The 18,699-nt window shown below is 55.7% G+C and overlaps 2 protein-coding genes and 1 long non-coding RNA gene across 8 annotated transcripts in view; 2 read left to right on the forward strand and 1 right to left on the reverse strand.

Moving 5' to 3' along the window:
* The first annotated feature begins 1,897 nt into the window (after nucleotides 1–1,897).
* LOC141279503 (uncharacterized) lies at nucleotides 1,898–4,609 on the forward strand. The gene is made up of 2 exons (XR_012333842.1): nucleotides 1,898–2,673; nucleotides 3,507–4,609. It is a non-coding gene; the product is annotated as an uncharacterized lncRNA (long non-coding RNA).
* A 423-nt stretch (nucleotides 4,610–5,032) lies between these two features.
* YKT6 (YKT6 v-SNARE homolog) lies at nucleotides 5,033–14,036 on the reverse strand. Of its 2 annotated transcripts, XR_012333841.1 has the most exons (8): nucleotides 13,783–14,036; nucleotides 11,249–11,331; nucleotides 9,960–10,060; nucleotides 8,841–8,945; nucleotides 8,488–8,553; nucleotides 6,139–6,240; nucleotides 5,408–5,550; nucleotides 5,033–5,324 (listed from the first exon to the last, which is right to left on the reverse strand). XR_012333841.1 is itself a non-coding variant. In XM_033862852.2 (7 exons), exons 1-7 carry the CDS (start codon nucleotides 13,884–13,886, stop codon nucleotides 5,289–5,291), a joined length of 597 nt encoding a protein of 198 aa, XP_033718743.1. In that variant the 5' UTR covers nucleotides 13,887–14,036; the 3' UTR covers nucleotides 5,033–5,288. The 2 variants fall into 2 exon arrangements, 1 of the variants encoding a protein (XP_033718743.1); XM_033862852.2 differs by lacking the exon at nucleotides 5,408–5,550.
* A 27-nt stretch (nucleotides 14,037–14,063) lies between these two features.
* GCK (glucokinase) overlaps nucleotides 14,064–18,699 on the forward strand; it is a 55,551-nt gene continuing 50,915 nt past the window's right edge. For 4 of the 5 annotated variants that reach the window (XM_033862853.2, XM_033862855.2, XM_033862857.2 and 1 more), the window contains exon 1: nucleotides 14,068–14,194. The gene's annotated coding sequence lies outside the window, so the exon portion shown is untranslated. Of the gene's footprint in view, nucleotides 14,195–18,699 lie in introns of all 5 variants that reach the window. The other variant, XM_073809527.1, reaches the window with a different exon arrangement.

Consider the following 18,699-nt stretch of genomic DNA (forward strand, 5'->3'; position numbering starts at 1 on the left):
CTCTGGCCCCGTTGGGGCCAGGGAGGTGCACTGGGTCGGGCAGGGGGTGTAGGGGGGTCACCCCTTACTTTCAGACCTCATGCCTGGCAAGAGACATGCCGAGAGGATGCTGCTGGCTGCGGCCCAGTGTGCAGGGGACCCCGGGGCTGGCCTCCCTTCTGTTCAGGCACCTCTCCCTCTTTGCCCCCCTCCCCCCTCCCCCCGTGTGGGTGTGGGGCAGGAAGGAGAGAGGGGTCAGAGGCGGGTGGGTGCCTTTGGCTCCCAGGCCGAGGCAGAGTCCAGGCAGGTGTTTGCTGAAGGAAGCTGCGCTTTCGGAGTCTGGGCCCAGGGCAGCAGGGAGCGGAGGGCCGCACGGGGCTGCGTGTGACAGGGACCCCGGGGTTGGGAGAAGGCGGGCTGGGCTCACCTGGGGTCCCCCTGCGTGCTGGCGGGCACTGTGGCGAGCCTCCGGGATGGGCCACGTGGCCAGGGGGCGGCAGAGAGAGTCAAGGGCCGTCGTCTGGGTGTGTGAGCGGGTCTGAGCTGGCCCGCTGGGCTGTGGTTGGGGGGGTGCAGGGGCCGTGATCGCAGAGGTGCAGGACCCCCTGCCCCAGTACCTGCCCTCTTCCACTCATGTTGTTTTCAACACGGATTTTCTTTATCTTCCCCCCCAATCAAGCCAAGGGAGGGGCCTGGAGTGGGGAACAGGACACAGGATGCTGGTCTCCAAGGGGACTGTCCATCGACAGACACTCAGAGTGGACGCTCGCCTGCCCGTCCGCGGCTGTGCTCAGGACAGCTGTCCCCACCCACGGACGCGGGGTAAACACCTGCCAGGCTCCCTGGGCCTCGGGCAGCGGCAGGGCCCGCCGTGGACAGCGTGTGGCCCGGCCAACCTCGCCTCCTTGGGCCTCCTCCCCTCCTCTACCCCTTCTCTCCACGGAGCTGCCTGTCTGGGATAATTTGGGGTTTTTTTTCTGGGGGATAGTTCTTTTGCATGACCCCTCATGAGCAAGCCACACCCGCTCTTCTAGCTAGATGTCCGCGGTGTGGCAGCGTCGGCCAGCCCGCCCTGCAGAGGGTCGGCTGCCTGCGGTGCTGGCCGGCCTTTCCTCTTCTCTCTTTTTGCTGAGTTTCATTGTCTTTTCTTTCTGAGCCTTGTAAGTGTACAAAATTATTATTTTGTTCTGTCTCGGGAAACTGCAAATAAAAGGAAAACAGGACAAACTGCTTCAAGTGCATCCGCGTGCTCTATGCTGGGACCCTGCTGACCCCTCACCTCACGGCAGGTCCCTTCTCCACCATGTGCGCCCCGGGCTGGCCAGGCTGCAGAAACCTTAGGCCAGACGTTCCCGAGCCCGTCTCGGTGGATGGCACGCCCAGGTGGGGCCCCTCCGTGCCGCTGCAGGCCAAGCTCTGCCAGCTATCCCCACCCCAACCTCTGGTTCCCCTGAGGCCCTGGACAGACCCCTGAGTCCCCACGCCCCCAACCTCTCCCGTCACCCTAGTGGCCTCTGAAGATGAGGCTGGGAGAGCGGATCTATGTGGGAAGAGCCACAGGACCAAGGCCTGCTGCCCTGTCCAATCTCTCCCTCCACCCATCCGTTCTTCGTGCACGTTGATTAGAACATGCGGTGCCCAAGGCCAGCCCCCGCTGCTCCTGTGGGCCCTCACGCTGATTTGTGTAGACAGCATGTAGGTGTCACACAGGCCAGCGTGGATGTCAGACACCGACGTCAGGAGCAGAAGAGCAGTGGCTGCTGAGATGCAGAGGACAGAGCGGGCGATGACAACGGGGGCCCGGAGAGACTCTGCGAGGAGCCCCGAACAGCAAGAGCCCAGCAGAGACCAGGGGGACAGAGGGATGCCAGGTACGGAGGCTCCCAGATGGTCCCAGACTGAGGAGAGGGCGGGAGGGAGCGAGGGCCCAGGGTCGGCACAGCCAGGTGGTCCCCACCAGGCCTTCCCTCTGCAGCTTAGCCCCAGCATGGAGGGACGTGTCACCTGGCTGCCCATGGCACCCCTACAGCAGGGGACACAAAAGCCTGCTGGGCCTCCCTCGGGAACACTCACCCTCGGCCTGTGTGGCTGAGTGAGCGCTGGCCATGTGGCTGCTGGCCTTTCTGATCACCTGACCACAGAGCCGCATGGCAGCCCGGCCCCGCGGCTGTCTGACCACGTGGCCACATGACCACACCGCTGCATGGTCGCCTGGCCCTCCGGACATCTGCCCTCGTGGCCGCACACACTCAGGCCCCGCCGGGCGAGGGCTTCTGGGGCCTGCCTGTGCTCTGCTGTCCCTCCCGCAGACCTCTTGGCCCACCTCGCTCCCAGGCAGACCCTGGGCAGCCCTGCTGGTACCTCAGAGGCACCCTCCTGTGGAGATGGGCAGCCTCACCTCCACGCCTGGTCCCCAGGCCCTGCTGCCTGTCTGTACCTTACGCCTCGAGCTTACTCAGCACAGAAATACAGGCTTCAAGACAATCTGATACACCAAACGCGCCCACCCAGGGGGGTCCAAGTGACTTCTGACGAGACAGCTGCCGCTTCGGGCCAGCTCAGTCCTGTCCACTGGGACAGAACAGGCCTCCTCCTCCAGCCTCGGCATCTGGTTGCAGGCACCTTCAGATGGGCCAGGAGGCCCTCGATGCCAGCTTGTCGGCCCCGTGGCCGATACCCGGCAGGGGCTCTCAGGTGTGCAGGCAGGAGGGAGGGCTGCACGGGGAGCACCTCGGAGGATCCGAGAGCAGGGCACAGAGAATCTAGGACAGAGCCCGCGAGTGGAGTCTGTCCCCGCCGCCGCAGTATCTAGGGCTCCACTCACCTATCAGCTGTAATCCGAGGAGGCTTTCCAGGCCAGGCCTCCCTCCGGGCACCCGCCACCGCCTCCCCCCACCCCCCATCCCCCCCACTGCAGATTCTGAACCCTGAGGTGTGCCAGGACTCCGAAACCCAGAGCAGGGCCGGCAGGATGGGCAGAGGGAGGTCAGTGAGAGGGCCTTTCACTTGTCATTTTAAAAAGCACGTGCTTTGGGCATAGCTCCCTGCACCATGGGTAAAAACCCTGCCCTGGCGGGTCCTCTGGGCACGAAAAGCTGGGAATGCCCACGCTGCTCCCTATTGCGATGGTCAGAAGTAAGGCTGAAAACAGGCCCCAGGCCAGCGAAGAGACGGACTGAGAAGTGTTTGCAGACCGTCTGATGGCCAGCTGCCGAGGATGTCCCCTAAACGAGGATGAGAGTCCCAGGCCTGCAAGGATGCCTGGAGCACAGGGAGCTCCCACACCCCAGCAAAGACAGCACGCGCTGGAGGGGTTCCCATCTGCGTGGCCCCGGCCCTGTGGCTGTGCGGCAGCCTCCCAGGCGTAGTGAGGACCAGGTCACAGGGTTCAGAGCAGGGCTTCTCTGTGCCCTGCGGCTCCGTCACCCACTTCCTGCTAGAAAAGTCTGAGGGGAGATGACCGCTTGGGCCTGGTGGGGAGGGGAGCGGGGGTGGGGGGTTAAGGGAAATGCTGTCTCCCCCCACAGGAACTGCCCCAGGAGACGGGGGACCCCACACTCTGCAGGCGCACGGCGCGGAGGGGCAGGGCTCCCGCGGAAAGGGGTCCCTGGGGCTCCAACAAAGCACAGGACTATTTTGGAATTTCAAAAGTCAACTTTATCCAGATAGGAACCTTTCAGACAGAACACAGAGAGAAAAAGGTAGGCGGCACTTATTAAAATACACTTTGCCAAACAATTTAACATTAGAATACAAGAGGAGCTGGGGAAATGCCGGATGCGGGGTCTCGGCCAGCCCCACCCCCAGTTCCTCCCCAGTATCCTCCGAAGTGGGAGGAGAGTCAGACAAAGCTCAAATCATTCCTAAGGGGAGCTCACGGCCACCTCAGGCGCCAGCGAGCAGGCTGGGTCTGCGCCTTTCAGGGGCATCCGCGGCAGCAGGACTCACACGGGCAGGCTGCTTTTAGAGAAAAAGGGCAGCTGGCAGGTGAATCTCTTCGGGTGGGGTCCTCGGAAGCCACGCGGATCCCACCTTCTGGCCCAAGCAAGGGAACTCGCGGCCGCTGGCACTGCCCGCCAGGGCAGTGGGACCTCCCAGTTAGGGCAAGAACAGAGTGCGCAGGGATGGACACCCAGGGACGAGACCACACTGGTTGACACCACCCCAGCACGGGCTTCCGCGGAGACTGAGCCCCGCAGGGGCATCCCGAGCTTGTGTCCTCAAGAAGCGCAGCAGGGCCCCAGGAGGCAGTCTGGAACATGGCAGTAGGGCCCGAGGGACCAGAGAGGCTGAGAAGGGCCCAGAGCCCCCCGGGCCACTGCCTGGGCTGCTCTGCGTGTCTGTTTCCAGGGTTGGGCCTCAGAGCCGTGGGCCTCGTGCTGCTGGGGGCGGCTGGGGTGGGGGGGGGAGGGTGCGGGCTCAGCGGTGCTTCTGCAGGGGGCTGGGCTGGAGTGTGGAAGGCTCAGGCCGTAAGTGGGGTGCTGGGAGCCCCCGGGCTGGCTGGCACCTTCTCTTGGTGCCTGGTAGTGGTGGCCACAGTAAAGGTCGCTTGCTAAGACGTGTGTTAAGTCCCAGGTGATTGTCAGGACAGTCTTGTCACCAGAAAGGCAAGTGAAACCTGTTCATGAGAGCCTACAGCACACCCTGCTATGATCCAGATGTTCAAAGCCAGACCGCAAGTCCGGGCAGGCGCCCCTCCCGAACTTCCAAGGCATCTCTTTGGAGCTCGCTGGACGGGCACTGCAGAAAGTCAACCTCAGCAGGAGCGCAAACAAGGTCTCAGAACTTGTGAAGCCCAGTGGCTGTCTCCTCCCGACATGGACACGCTGGCCCGAGCCCCCATCGGCGCCCCCCACGCCCACTGCGCCCGCAGTGGCTGTCTGTCCCACCCCAGCCCTGTAGTCAGGGCACCCCACTCACTGGACTGTTAACACAGCTAGCGTACAGATAAAACCCAAAGGTGTACTGACGATCAACAAAGAGCCAGCTCTGACCCCGCCGTGGGCCTTGCACACGTCCTTCCCAGGGGGTTAGAAACGAGCCCTGCAGCATCTACAGGAGTCACTGAGCTTTATGGTTTCATTCGGCCCCAAAATACACGTTTAGGGGGCCTCAAATTACTAGACATGTGAATCTGAACGTTCCCCACCCCCAGGTCCCTTCCACCCTTCGGTTCCTCCCACGAGCTCCAAAGCCAAAGTTGAGTCTGTCCCACTCGGGTCGTTCCACGGTGGGTCTGCTCCCTGGGGGCTGCAGTTCCGATGTGAGTGACGGTGGCGTTCCAGCGCAGGGGCCTCTGCCGGCCGCTGTCACATGATCGCACAGCACGAGTTTTGCTTCCGGGCCTGGAAAGAGACAAAGAAGAGCTGAAGAGGTGGACCTCGGCACACGTAGCACTGGGGGCTCCGTGGGGGTTGGGCGGCTTTACCGGGGGCTCCGGGAATCGCAAGGAGAGAGAGAGAGAACCGGCCCGTCCGCGACGCCTGGAGCGAAGCTGTCCAGGAGCAGTTCATACCCCTGAAGTTATTTTGTCCGCCTTCCGTTAACGCTATCAGTAAGGAAGTAAACTTCCTGTTGTCAAGCCAAGTACAAAGAACAGGAACGTTAAGTCGGGTTGGCTGAGTCTCTTCCTCTGCTCCGGCCCCATCTCCCCGTAAAGCTGTCTTAACCCACAGGGGTGCTTCTTACTGAGGATGTCCTCAGAGAACAGAGAGGTTCACACTTCGTTTGTGGGGCCTCCGTTACCTTCCCTCTCACCTCCTGTTCGCAGATGCCCCCTAGCCCCACTGGCATCGCCCTCCAAGGCACACGTGAGAGCAAACGTGTGTGTGGATGGACCAAGTAAACGCAGCGCCCCGCTGTTCAAACTGAAATCCTTTGGCTGAAGGGAAGCTAACTAGGAACATAAGGAACTCTCTGGAAGGCGGCGCACTGCTGCTTCTCGGCAGGCAGCAGGGATGCGGGGCCCACCCTTCCGGCCTGGGGAGGGGGGAGCCTGGAGGCAGGGCGGGGCAAGGCCCCAGCTCACCTAGGCTCCCACAGCGCCCCAGTGAACCTGCCGCTACTGACCGGCCACGTTACTGAACGTTCCAAGGAAGACTTGTTTAGTGGTGAGCACTGCTCTGGGGAAGGGGTGCTCGGGAGCCGGGCCGCACTCACCGTTTTATAGAAGGCTTTAGACTGTATTCCCAGCACTTCGGATTTGGACACCAGGTCATCTAGCTTCTCGCCTCGCTCTAACAAAGACTCCATGGTGTTGTGCTGGACAAGAAGAAAAACAGAAAAGAACACTTTGCTCTGTTCACAAAGTGAGTAGACGCCAGCCCCCTCGAGAAGCTCAGTCACAAGAAAGCACTTCCTTTGGGCCCCTCCGCCATATCTGGGCCACTGCATCAAGACACAGTGTCCCAGACCTGTGGAGGAAACAGGACCTAGTGACCTTCCTGGAGAACCTAGAAGGTTCTAACTGGGACATAAAGCACTTCCCCCAAATCCTCCACAGCACAGGCTCAGCCAGCCACACTCCAGGAGGGATCACCTACGCCTGTATTTATACACACACATTCCTACTGCACAGAACGCTTCCTGTTCCCCCAGGGGAACTGTGTCTAAATCGCATTACTGTCAATTCTGCGAGAGCACTTCTGCACTTAGGCAGTACAGACAGACCCTTTCTGAACGGGTGAAGGGATGGAGGCCCTCAGAAGAGCCCCCAGCCCCACTGCCAGGACCATCAGGAAGTGGCCGACTCACTCCCACCCCAGACGGCCATTGCTAGGGCAGCCGCAAGGCCCTCAGAGGCCTCTTCAGAACAAGTGGCACGAACCTAGCTTTGCACATGTGAAACGGCACAGAATGAGGAGTGAGCAAAAATGTGCTTTATCTCTACACACAGCCGAGCAACTCAGATTTCCACCATAAAAAGTTAACTGGCTCAAGACATGAATGGGATAAAAGGTAGCATAACCAGTAATCCAGATTTTATCACTGCAGCCAGAATGGGCTGGGTGTCCAGGACCCATCTGCTCTCTGCAGTGGAGAGAGAAGGAAAGACGGGGAGCATGTGTCCCCCGGCTCTGTGGTGCTCACGTGCGCAGGTTCTGAAGCAGCAGAAGGCAGAGACAGGGCTCGGTTAGGAAACATGCAGAAACATGTCACAAAAGACAGAGAAGTGCCTGAAAACTGTCACATCTAACTTTCATTCCAAAGCCCCCAAACATTATCCAAAGCATGGTTTAGAAGACCTAGGCTTGGAGCCCCTGGGATGCTCTTTATAGAACACAGCCTGCTGGGTCCTGCCCCAGACCTGTGCATGAAAGCTGAGCCAGCGTTGGTAGGAGTTTTATATTTGGGGTAGGATTTGTCTGGCCACCTTTTCTGGGTTTTATTTTAATTTTCGGGGGGCTGTGCTGCGCAGCTTGTGGGATCTTAGTTTCCTGACCAGGGATCGAACCTGTGTCCCCGCAGTGGAAGCGCGGAGCCCTAACCACTGGACGGCCAGGGAAGCCCCCTTTCCTGGGTTTTATATCCATCTACTTAGGTGTCCATTACTTGCCGGGCGCGGGCTAAGCCCTCGCCCTAAGCCGAAGCCGGGCGTTGTTCTGTGAGCAGGCGCGTAAAGCTCAGGATAAGCTCCCAGTCCTGGGAGCTCGCACACGGGTCAGGATTCACATAAACGTGCAATGACAATGCAGCGACATTCGGAAAGGGCCTGTACAGCCTCCGAGTACCCTGGTGGCCTGAGTGCAGGGCGCCCGTGCAGGAGGCAGACAGGAAAGGGAGGGAGGGCCCGGGGTGCGGGACCATGTCAGGGAGCCTGCACTTTATCCTGGAGCTGACTTGGGAGCTGCCAAGGACTTCAGGCAGAAGAGTGACAGATCAACAGCTACTGTGTAGTGGACAGAAGACTGGAGGGAGGCAGGAAGCCAGGGGACCAGTCAGAGGCAGAGGCCCCAAGAATCAAAGCCAGTGCTGATTGAGGGCCAAAGGTAGCTCAGAGTTTTAAGAAAATGTTGAAGCAATTACAAACCAGGATATTTCAGCTAAAAATGCAGGGTTCCCGCTCTTCTAAAACAGGCCTGATTCTGACAACGCCGGGCCTGCATTTAGTCAGAGCGGGTGAGCCTCAGTCTGTGCCGAGGCCCAGACCCTGAAAGGGAGGCGCCTGCTGGGCAGTGGCTCAAGCTAAGACAGGCACTGCAGAGGCAGGACCACAGAACTCAGATCCCCCGAACCCAGTAACTACCCAGACAGGGAGCGCGGACGGGAATGTGCTGGGTCCCTCAAACAACGGGTGCCGTTAACCAAGACGGGGCGCGGGAGGGATCCTGCTAGGGTTGTCTGAGTGAGTCTGGCTTTGAGGCCTCTGATGCACGGGGACAGGTGGGCAAACACCACTTTCAGAAAAGTGCTTCGACTACAACTAAAGCAAGTGTCGGCCGCGCGGGCTTGACTACCGGCAAATCTTTCTGCCCCTCAGTTTGGGGACTTGCTCTCCTACTTACTTACCAGGATGATTTTGGTCTCATCTAGTTCAGCCTGCACTTTAGTCATGGGGTCAGCTTCTCGGGGGTTCTAGGAAAGACCCAAAAATAAAAACCATGTCAGGACTGGAGTGGCCACCTGGAAAACGGGGCTCAAAACCAAGTGAGCTGGACACACTTTCAGAAGTTAAAAACCACAGGCTGTTTAACCACATGATAGAGAAGCAAAAGCTTGCCTAGGAGCTCGGGTTCCAGGTCTTAATGTGGGTCCCTGCGTTTTTCAAAAGGACATCAACATCCACATCACCCAGAGCCACAGCCACCAGGGCCACCGGCTCTTCTGTTCCACACAGCTTTGGCACAGTCTTTACACCCTACCTGGTATCTACTGAGGTGACCGTCCAGGCCTGCGTACTGGATGGTATCGGGGGATCCAACTGGCCAGTCTATCCTGTCGACCTGCTTGGAGAATTCGTCCAGTACCTGCAGGACAGAGGAGCTCAGCAACACGCCCTCCCTTCTGCTGTGCTCATCCGAAAGAGGGGACCCAGGGAGGAGGGTAGAGGAGGATGGCTAATGGCAAGGGGAAAATCTAAGCTCAAGTTCCTCCTTCCTCAGTATTCTGGGAATTAAAAACCGAGGATGCCTAGCCTCATATGAACCTCATCTGGTGAATGACAGAAGTATTAGAATTTCAAACTACAGATTTCCACTTTTATCAGGTTACGAATTTCCAGAACAAAGGATATTGGCCCTCTAATTTTCCAAAACAACTCTTCAGAAAGGTAATTAGGTCCCTTGAGTTTAAGCAGCCACCAGATTTCATGTGCTTATAAGTGTATGACTGTTTTGGGGGATGTGAGGCCAGGGCCTTTGAGGAGTTTATCATCAGCACCACACAAACACACTGAAGAAGTGGCGGCGCTAGCCCCACACGCGGCAAGAAGCTGCTGTAACTGCACGATGGGCCAGCAGGGGGACTCCTGCAGCAGAGGCACAGAGGTGGGGAGGGGCCCAGTGTGCGCCCTACGAGCCTGCCGGAGCAGAAGAGGGGAGGAGGGGACGTGGGTCACGGGGCAGAGCACGCATTTCTTTCTTCAGAAAGAAATGAAAGTCATGACTTTGAGGGCAGAGGCAGGAAGAGAGCCAGCAAGAGGAGTGACGGGGGCAAAAGCACAGCCAGAGCTGACGCGAGGGCCCCCTCCCGGAAGGAGAGTTGCTGTGACTCTGTGGCCAACAAGAAGAGTCAAGGCAGCACCAGGGACACTAGTAGGGTGAGAAGCAGAAACCGGCAGGGGCAGGGGGTACGGTGGGGTGGGACGGACGGGACTGGGAAGGCTCCCACACTCTCTCTTGGTTTAGGGTGAGGAGAAAAGCTGAGAACAGGTTGATTTTGGACACACTATTTCGCCCCTTCCGCCTTGGGCCCTGTCGTCACTCCCGGCCCCAGTCCACACTCGTCTGTCCAAGTACAGTCCAGCCGAGCTGCAGACACACCTTCTCCAGCAAGGTAAACGCCACCCGGGATGGGTATTCACTGTCAGCAATGACCACTCCCGCCAGACTGTCGTTTCTCACGTAGACATGGCACAGATATTCTAGGGAGACAAGAGGCCAGACACACAGAGGGTGACGTGAGGGCTTTAGACTTTCTCACCACCAAAACCAGTCAGAGTGTTACAGTGCTGGGCTCCTGCCTCCTGGGCCAACGAAGCGGCTCTAAGTGAGGTTTATGGTCAGGCCCTGCACATAGGACAGCGCGTGTAGTTCTGACGGCAGCGCGGCCCAACACCTGCTGCAGGGTGAGTGAATGCCCCAAGGCCCAGCGTGCAAAGCCAGGGTCTAAAGGAGCACCAGTGGTGCAGAAACATCCCAGGCAACAGGGCCCCAGGTGCATGTCCAAGTCACGTCCTTGAGCTCTAGGTCAGGCTCGCCTGTATCTTGGGAAGCTGCAGCCCTCTGGGGCTCTGCTGTGCTCTGCTCCCAAGCTGATGGAACCTTGGCCAAGCCAAGCAGCCTCCACTTTCTTAGAAATCACCTGTCAGGGCCTCAGCCTTCCTCATTACAGCAACCTAGCCTGCTCCACTCTGTTGGTGGGCCTTGGCGGGGACGGGGCAGGATGGGAGGAAGAGACAAAGCCCATCCAGAAAAAAATTAGCCACAGCTGGCTGGGGTCTCAAGCATGTGCTGAAGTCATCAAATTATCAAAAGGTACAGTCTATACAAGGGCTTCTGCAAAACAGTCACAACTCCTGAAATTAATTTTTGTCACTAAAAGGATTCAGAGATGACACAGCTCACCAAATGCCTCTAAAATAAATGTCTAAAAATTTTTAAAGGAAACCTGAATCATGAAAAAGAAAAAACTAAGGTCAAGAGGAAAAAATAATGAGTTTCCAGATTCCTGGGCAAAAATCTAAGCAGCACAGAATACAGTATTACCTCCACAGGGCTGGGTGGACGTCCTTTCCTGAGATGTCTACAACTCCAGAGGGGAAAGAGGACACAGCAGGAAGGCCACTTACTGCTCCGAGAGGCGGACCCCAATCTTAAGCGAGTCCAAGCTTTTGGGGGTGATTTTAACCAGGCAACTTCGACACCAACAGTGGGCATAGAATTTTGCGTAACAGGAAAACGAGGAGGAGGGAAGAGAGCAGCTAGCAGAGGAGTGGGGTCCTGGTAGCCCACTTCATCACGCGGCAACCACTCCTGCTGATCGAGCTCCGAGCTGCCTGAGGTGGGGCAGCCAGGCCAGCACACACTCACAAGGTAGCAGGTCCTCTTACCTTGTTCCTTGACAGAAGCTCTGCTGCCTTTCGAGGAGCGCTCCACAATCAGCTGACTTGTGAAGGTCATGAATTCCTGAACGCTAAGAAACACAACACATATTACCTGTTCCTGTCACCTTGTCCCCAACACAGTGGAAAGGGACCTCTGAGCGTATACACTAAGGAGACACTGCTTCTTGGTTTCATTCCTTTCCCTCCCAACCTTAGGACGAAATAATAAACACCCTGTCAATGATCACAAATACAGGTAATTAGAAATCACCAAGACCATTCAAACCACATCTGCTTGCTACCTAGCTCGCTCAAACAAACCACTTCCAGACTTCCAGGGAACTTTCTACAGGTTATACTTAATTTAACATTTTGGTCAGTGTATGATTTGGGGCACAGCGGAGAAGCAAAAGCCAGCTCCTGTTTTCAAGGCTCCACTGACGTCTGAGAAGCGGGGACAAGTAAAATCTGTGACAGAATAACGTAAGTGGCAACAACTGTTCGGCGGATGCACAGTCAGTTATGGCAGCTGCCACTGGCTGAACCCGGCAATGTGACATGTCCGCAGTGACTGCTGGCTCTGGCAGAGAACGAGGCCTCCGGTCTGCTGGGGCAAATCCACCCTATGAGCCCGGGGCACTCTGGAAGGAAGGCAGGGCAAGAGCTCAGACAAGACAAGGAAACGGAAAATGGCTCGCACAGAGGCTGAGAGGGAGGAGGCGGCTCACGGGCCCCACTGAGAGATGTGGCCAGAAAGGAAGGGTCCCAGGTGATGACGGTCCGGCTGGAGGAAGCGAAGTTAACAAGAAGCCTCTGACTGGGAATGCCATGTATAGGGCCATCAGCACAGGGCCGTGACTTGGGGAATCCACAGTTAGCCCCAGCAGATGTGGATACTTCTGAAACCGCACGGAGAGCCACACAGACGACTGAGGACTCGGGAGGGGACTTCCCTGGCTGGGATCCCAGCTCCACCACTTATGAGACGTATGACCTCCGGGGCAAGGTACTTACTGCACCAGGCTTCATCTACAAATCGAGATTTACTGCGATGATTACATGAGCACTTAGCACGATGTCTGACGCACAGTATTACTTGTTATTATTATTTTGAGAGGGTGATAGGATCAAGATGATCCCTTAGAGAAAACTCTGAAAATAAGGAAGTCCTTGCAGTAAAGCTAAAAAGAGACAGAGCTTAGAGCAGGACTATAATTAGACAAATGAAGAACTGCATTCATTGTGAGAGTCTGCCTACAAGGGCCAGAAAAGCTGGAAAACCCTTCGCAGGGTTGAGGCTTGGGCTCTGATAATCCTGAGACAGGCAGGATGGAAGAGAAGAGGACTTATGAGAAAAACAGTGAGCTCGGCTGGACTACGTGTTGTTTTAAGAGGCACTGGTAGAGCTGTCCCTACAGTATCGCAGTTGTGTTAATCATCTGAAACTGGTCTGAGTATCGCAAACCAGTGAGGTGAAAGTCCTACAGTGAAATCTCTGAGAATCTTCAGTATACGTGCGGAGGGGAAAAAGAAAAAGGGAAAGAATCAGAATTAGCCAAGTTAGCTCCCAAAGTTCGATCACAGAAAAGAAGGGACACAGAACAGAGACTAGAGGTCATGATAAAGAAAGCTACCAAGTGCCAAGAAGGACCCAGAAAGAAGCAGAAAGTTTCGACAAAATAACAAGAGGAATTGTCTGAGATCCTGCCAGTAAGCCACTCTCATTAAGAACAAAACAGCCGCACTGAAGCAGCGAAAACAGAATCCAGACTGCAGATTCCCCCAGACCCGGAGTCTGGATGACCACAGACCCAGACTCTGTAGGGTCCTTCTCCTTTTGTGCCTGAGTCACCCCCATCCCTCCCACGAACAGGCTGGAAGTGTCTGTGGTAATTCTAACACACACCTGATTGCATTAAAGTGCCTCACGAACGTTCAAAAGCTTGTAAGCGCTACAAATCCCACGCTTCCTTCCAAATCTTCACCGTAGAACCCTTCTGTACCACTAACGCCCAACCATAAAGAGCGTACGATTTGCGTTGGGGTCCTGGCTGGTTTGCCATCCATCTCTTGGGACCTCAGTGACTTCACCCATAAAATACGACAGTATACCAATATCTCTCATACGGAATTGCTGGAAAGCCCCACCAGATAATACAAACGTGGCTCTTAAGGAGTGGCACGTAAACTTCCTAGGTCAGCATCACTAAGTGGGTGTTGCTGGTTTAAAATATAGATCGCTGGGCCTCCACTGGACGTGAACCTGGGGAATCTGCACTTTTTCAAAGCCCCCTAATAATTTTTATACGACAGAAATTTGGAAAAACCCTGATTACAGCATTACGTTCTACGATGGGATAAGGCTTTTTGCGATCGAAAAAAACATGAATCTTCAGAGGCACAGTCCGCAGGCCGAGGAAGAGGCCACCGCCGGCTCCACTGCGGGAGGCCGAGCCACGGCCCTTCCCCGATTCCGGGGCCGTCTCCAACCCCGACCCCGGGCCTCCCCGCCCGGGCGCCGCCCGCCTGGGCCCGCCTACCTGGACCTCTGGAAGAAGCTGAAGGAGGACACGTCGTACGCGGCTTTGAGGAGCACCGCCTTGGCATCGCCTTTGTACAGGACGCTGAGGCTGTACAGCCTCATGGCGCCGCGCCCTCGGGCCGGCTACCCGCCTGGCCGCGGGATCGGCTCGCAGGGAGCAGCTCGGCACCGCCCCTCGAGACCACCACAGGTTGCTGACGGGTCGGCCGCCGGCTTCCTCCGCCTGGCTCTGGGTCCACTTCCGGCTCCGATCAGAGGCCGCCGCCCGAGGCCTACCGAAGGGTTTTCGTGCCCCGGATGCAGAAAGGAGCAGCCGGAAGCAGGGCGAGGGGGCGGGGCAGAGTGCTGCGCGTGCGCATGAGGTCGGTCCCCGCCCTTCGGGCTTTCGTAGGCCGGCCGGCTCGCTGCTCGTAAGTCTTTAGCCTTCCCCCGCTGTCCTTCTCTCTGTGAGGGCCTGTCCTTTTCTCCCTGGCCGTCCTGAGTTCTCCCAGGGGCCCTTCGCTTCCTCCCGGTCCGTTCTGAGCCCTGTAGGGTCGCCTGTGTCCCCCGGCGCTGTCCTCCCTCCGAACGGTGAGACCCAGAGTCCCACCCACACGCTAGGGCTTTGTAAACCCCACACAAGGGACTTTGATTTATGGGCGAACTGCTGTCCCTGGAAAGTGTTTTGTGAATCATATCTCCTTTCTGAGTGAAGAAAGGCAGGGACCTGCCGGGAGGTGAAGGCATGCCTCTCATTTTCAGATGATTGAGTCCTCTCTTGCCATTCCCACGCCTTCCTCCTGCCTGCCTGGGAGCAAGTCCCTGGTCACACAGGTCCCTTCAGCACAAGCCCGCAGGGGTGAGGGCTCCTGGGCCTGCCCACCACCTGGGAAACCAGATGTCTAACCACTGATTTGGGAGCCAAACTGCTGACCTCACAGAGTAGCAGAGCCACTTCACCTCAAAAGGGGCAGAAATTCATCTCCAAACTGAGGGAGCAGCTTGGCTTACTGTGACTTGGAAAAACTTACTTTGCTTGAGATGTTGGAATAGTGCTTTTTAAATGGATCGGGATGAATGAGGCTCAGTTCCCTAAGGGTAGTACATCTTTCATGCTTCTTGTTTGTTAAATGGTATGTTATCCGAAAGCATCTTGCAGGCCAGAGGTGAAAGAACCTTGGTGTTTGGAAGTTGGCAGAAGGGTTACACAACTATCATGCTAGAAGCTAGAAGCAGCCAGATCTGAAATGATGGGAAAGAGATGGTAATATTTGAAAAACCAACGGCATCACTCTAAACATTACCCTAAATCAGGGTGTCTCAACCTTGTCACTGTTGATATTTCGGATTGGATAATTCTTTGTTGTTGGCGGCTGTCCGTGCATTGCAGGCAACATCTCAGGCCTTTTACCCACTAGATGTTGGTGACACCCCACCGGCCATTTGGCAACCAAAAATGTCTCTGGGGCTTCCTTGGTGGCACAGTGGTTGAGAGTCCGCCTGCCGATACAGGGGACACGGGTTCGTGCCCCGGTCCGGGAAGATCCCACATGCTGCGGAGCGGCTGGGCCCGTGAGCCATGGCCGCTGAGCCTGCGCGTGCGGAACCTGTGCTCCTCAACGGGAGAGGCCGCGGCAGTGAGAGGCCTGCGTACTGAAAAAAAAAAAAAAAAAAAAAAAGTCTCTGGTGGGACTTCCTTGGCTGTGCAGTGGTTAAGACTCTGAGCTTCCACTGCAGGGGGCGCGGGTTTGATCCCTGGTCGGGAACTAAGATCCTGCATCCGTGTGGCCAAAAATAAACAAACAGACAAATAAATAAAATGTCTCTGGACATTGCCAAATGGACCCTGGGGAACAGTGGCTTAGAGAACCATTGCTCTAAATATTCCTGTGGCTGAAGGAAGTTTCCACCACCTGCTTTCACTCAGTACCTTCCTCACCGACCCTCTTCCCTGGCTATTTCCAAGTGCAGAGGGTGAACAGAGCTTTCCCACATCCCCTCCATGCTGGTACTAAACGTTAAGAACAGACTTTGGCCAACGCCAGGCCAGTGTCACGGGATGGTGGAGAGCTGTGCAGCCCCATCCTGACTGCGCTGACATGGTTGACCTATAGGGGGCGGGTGAGAGCCATTTTTGAAGACAGTTCTCAAAGTCCCTTTTCCTTTGCCACTAAAAGTCGTACAAAAGGAGGAATCAGGAGGACAGTGTTGGGTTGGAATAGATTTAAATGTATTCACGTGACACGTAATAGTAATTGTCTTGAAGTTTCCCTTACACCAAGCACTTTCCATATGCGTCCTCATTTAATCCTCACAAAAACAGAGGAAAATATTATTACCACCTTACAGACATGGAAACTGAGATTCAGGTTAAGGAAATTGCTCCTAAGAGGCACACGTCAACACCAAAACACGTAACAAACTTTCACAGCTCTAGCAGCGCTCTCCCTCCTCTCTGGCCTTGCTTGTCCTCCATCACCCCAGAAAGCCTCGCTTGGCCTATGTGGTTACCAGCTCCCCAAGCTCATCCATCTTACTAATAGCAAGACCCACCTTCCACTCCAACACCCCAGCTGTCACCCAGCTTGGATTCAGTCCCAGCACTTCTACAAACCACAAAACCACAGAAGTGAACAAACCATTAACTCCTCTGAGTCTCTCTCTCTTTCATCTGTAAAACTGGACAAATACCCTTTCCATAAGCATGTTGCTGGGAATGATAAGACATTATGTTCCAAGCTCTACTCACAGTAGCTGTTTAACAACTAACAACAATGATGATTACGTGTATTGTTACCGTTCATGACAAAAAGGAGGAGAGGTCATGGTGGGTTACAGGTGTCCTGCAGGCTGTGGGAAGTGGAGATTTGATGGTAGGCTGAAATCTGAGGAAGGTCTATAGATTGCAGATTAGTATTGTATCTGTTTTAATTTCTTGATTTGCTCATGGTGTTGTGGTTATGTAAGTGAATTCTTTGTTTTTAGGAAATACACACAAGTACTCGGGTAAAAGGACAGCCTGTCTGAAACATGCTCTTAAAGGGTTCAGATCTATGATACATATGGACGGTAAAGCAAATACGGTAAATTTAAAGAGTCAGGATGAAGGGTATCCAGGAGTTTCACCGTACCATTCTTGCAGCTGTCCTGTAAGTCTGCAATTATGGGGATAGAAAAGATTGTAGGGCAGGGCGCTGACGTCATGCATGCAGCATCCACACTTGTGGGGATGGCATATTTCTCTGGAGTCCTGGCCCCCCTCATTTGCTGGGCCCTGCAGACAGAACTGGAACAAGGCTGCCCATGACAAATGGCTGAGGCTCTCTAAGTTCGCCCCCACTGGGCAAGGCAGGCAGCCACCCACCTTCGAGGCTTTGCTCAGCTCTCGGAAGGCACTCAATTTAGCTGCACAGTGGAACCCTCTAGGGAGCTGGATAAAAGCTGGCTGAGGGGCATACTCCAGGAGGCCCAGCCCAGGGGGGAAACCAGCCATTCAGTGGCCTCGGTCCCCATACCCCCTTGTCCGGCCAGTCAAGGCCAGGGCAGTAGCACTGTTTTCACTCTAAGCCTAACACCAGCCTCCACAGCCTTCCCAGGAAAGGGGCCACCAATGTGGTCAGGCCTCCAAAGGAGTTGAGAGCACGTCACTATTGTTTTTTTATAAAAGTATAAAAGCTTTTTCTCTGGTCACTTCTTTGGATTTTCATTCTCTCGTGAAGGCGCCTCTGTACAGGTAAAAATTTAAATAAAACCTGTATGCCTTTCTCCTGTTAATGTCAGTTTAGTTCCTAGGCCCAGCTGGAGAGCCAAAGAGGGCAGAGGAGAATTATTCCTCCCCTACACTTTCTTAGTAGTTCACCAAGTCTAAGGAGCATGGACTTGATGCCATCAACTGGGGTCTACTAGCAGACCCAGCCCCCAGGAAGGCTGCTGACTACCACCACTGCTTACCCACGTGTCCTGTGCTCCCACTCTGTTCTCCAGGCCACAGGGAAGACAGGCACAGACATGGCTCTGCCACCAGCAGAGAGGGAACAGAAGATGACAGAGCAGGAGAGGACCGGGTATACTATAAGGTTTACCTGGAGGCAGTGGGCAGGAAGAGATCACAGCCAAGGAAGACAGGAGGCAGCTGGGAGCTCCCTGAAATAGAGGGACAGGCACCCTCAGAACTGCCTCTCCTGCAGGGGCTTCCCAGGAGCTGTATTTGTACCACCAGGCACCCCTCCCCTGCTCCGGATCTAGGGATGGATGTGTAGCCCACTCTGGATACATGGTCACTTAGGCAGGTGACTTGACCTGAGGCGCCCTTACTCCTGTGGTGCTGCCCTGCACAGAAAGTGGGAGAAAGTCTGCAGAATAGGAAGGGGGGAAGGGGGGCAGGCAGAGGCCCTGGGAAAGAGGCAGAGCCGGCCACCATGAAAGAGGAGTCTGGGCCTCACAGCAGCCTGGTCCCCAGGACCTCTGAGAGCAGAAAGCAAGGACGGGAGTCATCATAAAGGAAAAGTCACGACTAAGAATCTGAAAGTGCAAGCGATAGAGCCCCCTCCCCAGCCCCCTCCATCCCCACAATCCCCGTTTCCACATGGGTGCCAGGAAGTCTGAGCCAATCAACACAGTCCCATCCCTATTGCCTCAGAGATTGGTCTACAGATGGGCACCTGACCCACGTCTCAGCCAATCAATGCAGACCTTCTCCCCCCACCAGCAGCGTAGGCCGTCCAATTAGAGCAAAGCCCAGGACTTCGTGTTTGACACTTGGGAGAAGCAATGGGATTTGCCCAGGTTAAAAAGGTCAGCGAACCCCAAACAGTATTGGTACAAACTTCTGCTTAAACATAGAAGATGAAATACATATGTTTATATGAGCTTCACTAGAATGACACAAAGAAGGCAGGAGGAGAATGGCAAAAAGTGAGAGGCTAACCAGGGTAGG

This window comes from Tursiops truncatus, chromosome 9 (assembly GCF_011762595.2).
Source record: "Tursiops truncatus isolate mTurTru1 chromosome 9, mTurTru1.mat.Y, whole genome shotgun sequence".
Classification (NCBI taxonomy): domain Eukaryota; kingdom Metazoa; phylum Chordata; class Mammalia; order Artiodactyla; family Delphinidae; genus Tursiops; species Tursiops truncatus.

Excerpts from the sequence above, each read along its gene's own strand:
- YKT6 (XM_033862852.2), bottom strand. The coding sequence starts at position 13,886 with ATGAGGCTGTACAGCCTCAGCGTCCTGTACAAAGGCGATGCCAAGGCG. Across the intron at positions 10,061-11,248 it reads AGCTTCTGTCAAGGAACAAG|AATATCTGTGCCATGTCTAC; the intron begins GTAAGAGGACCT and ends TTGTCTCCCTAG. Across the intron at positions 6,241-8,487 it reads ATGAGACCAAAATCATCCTG|CACAACACCATGGAGTCTTT; the intron begins GTAAGTAAGTAG and ends CTTCTTGTCCAG.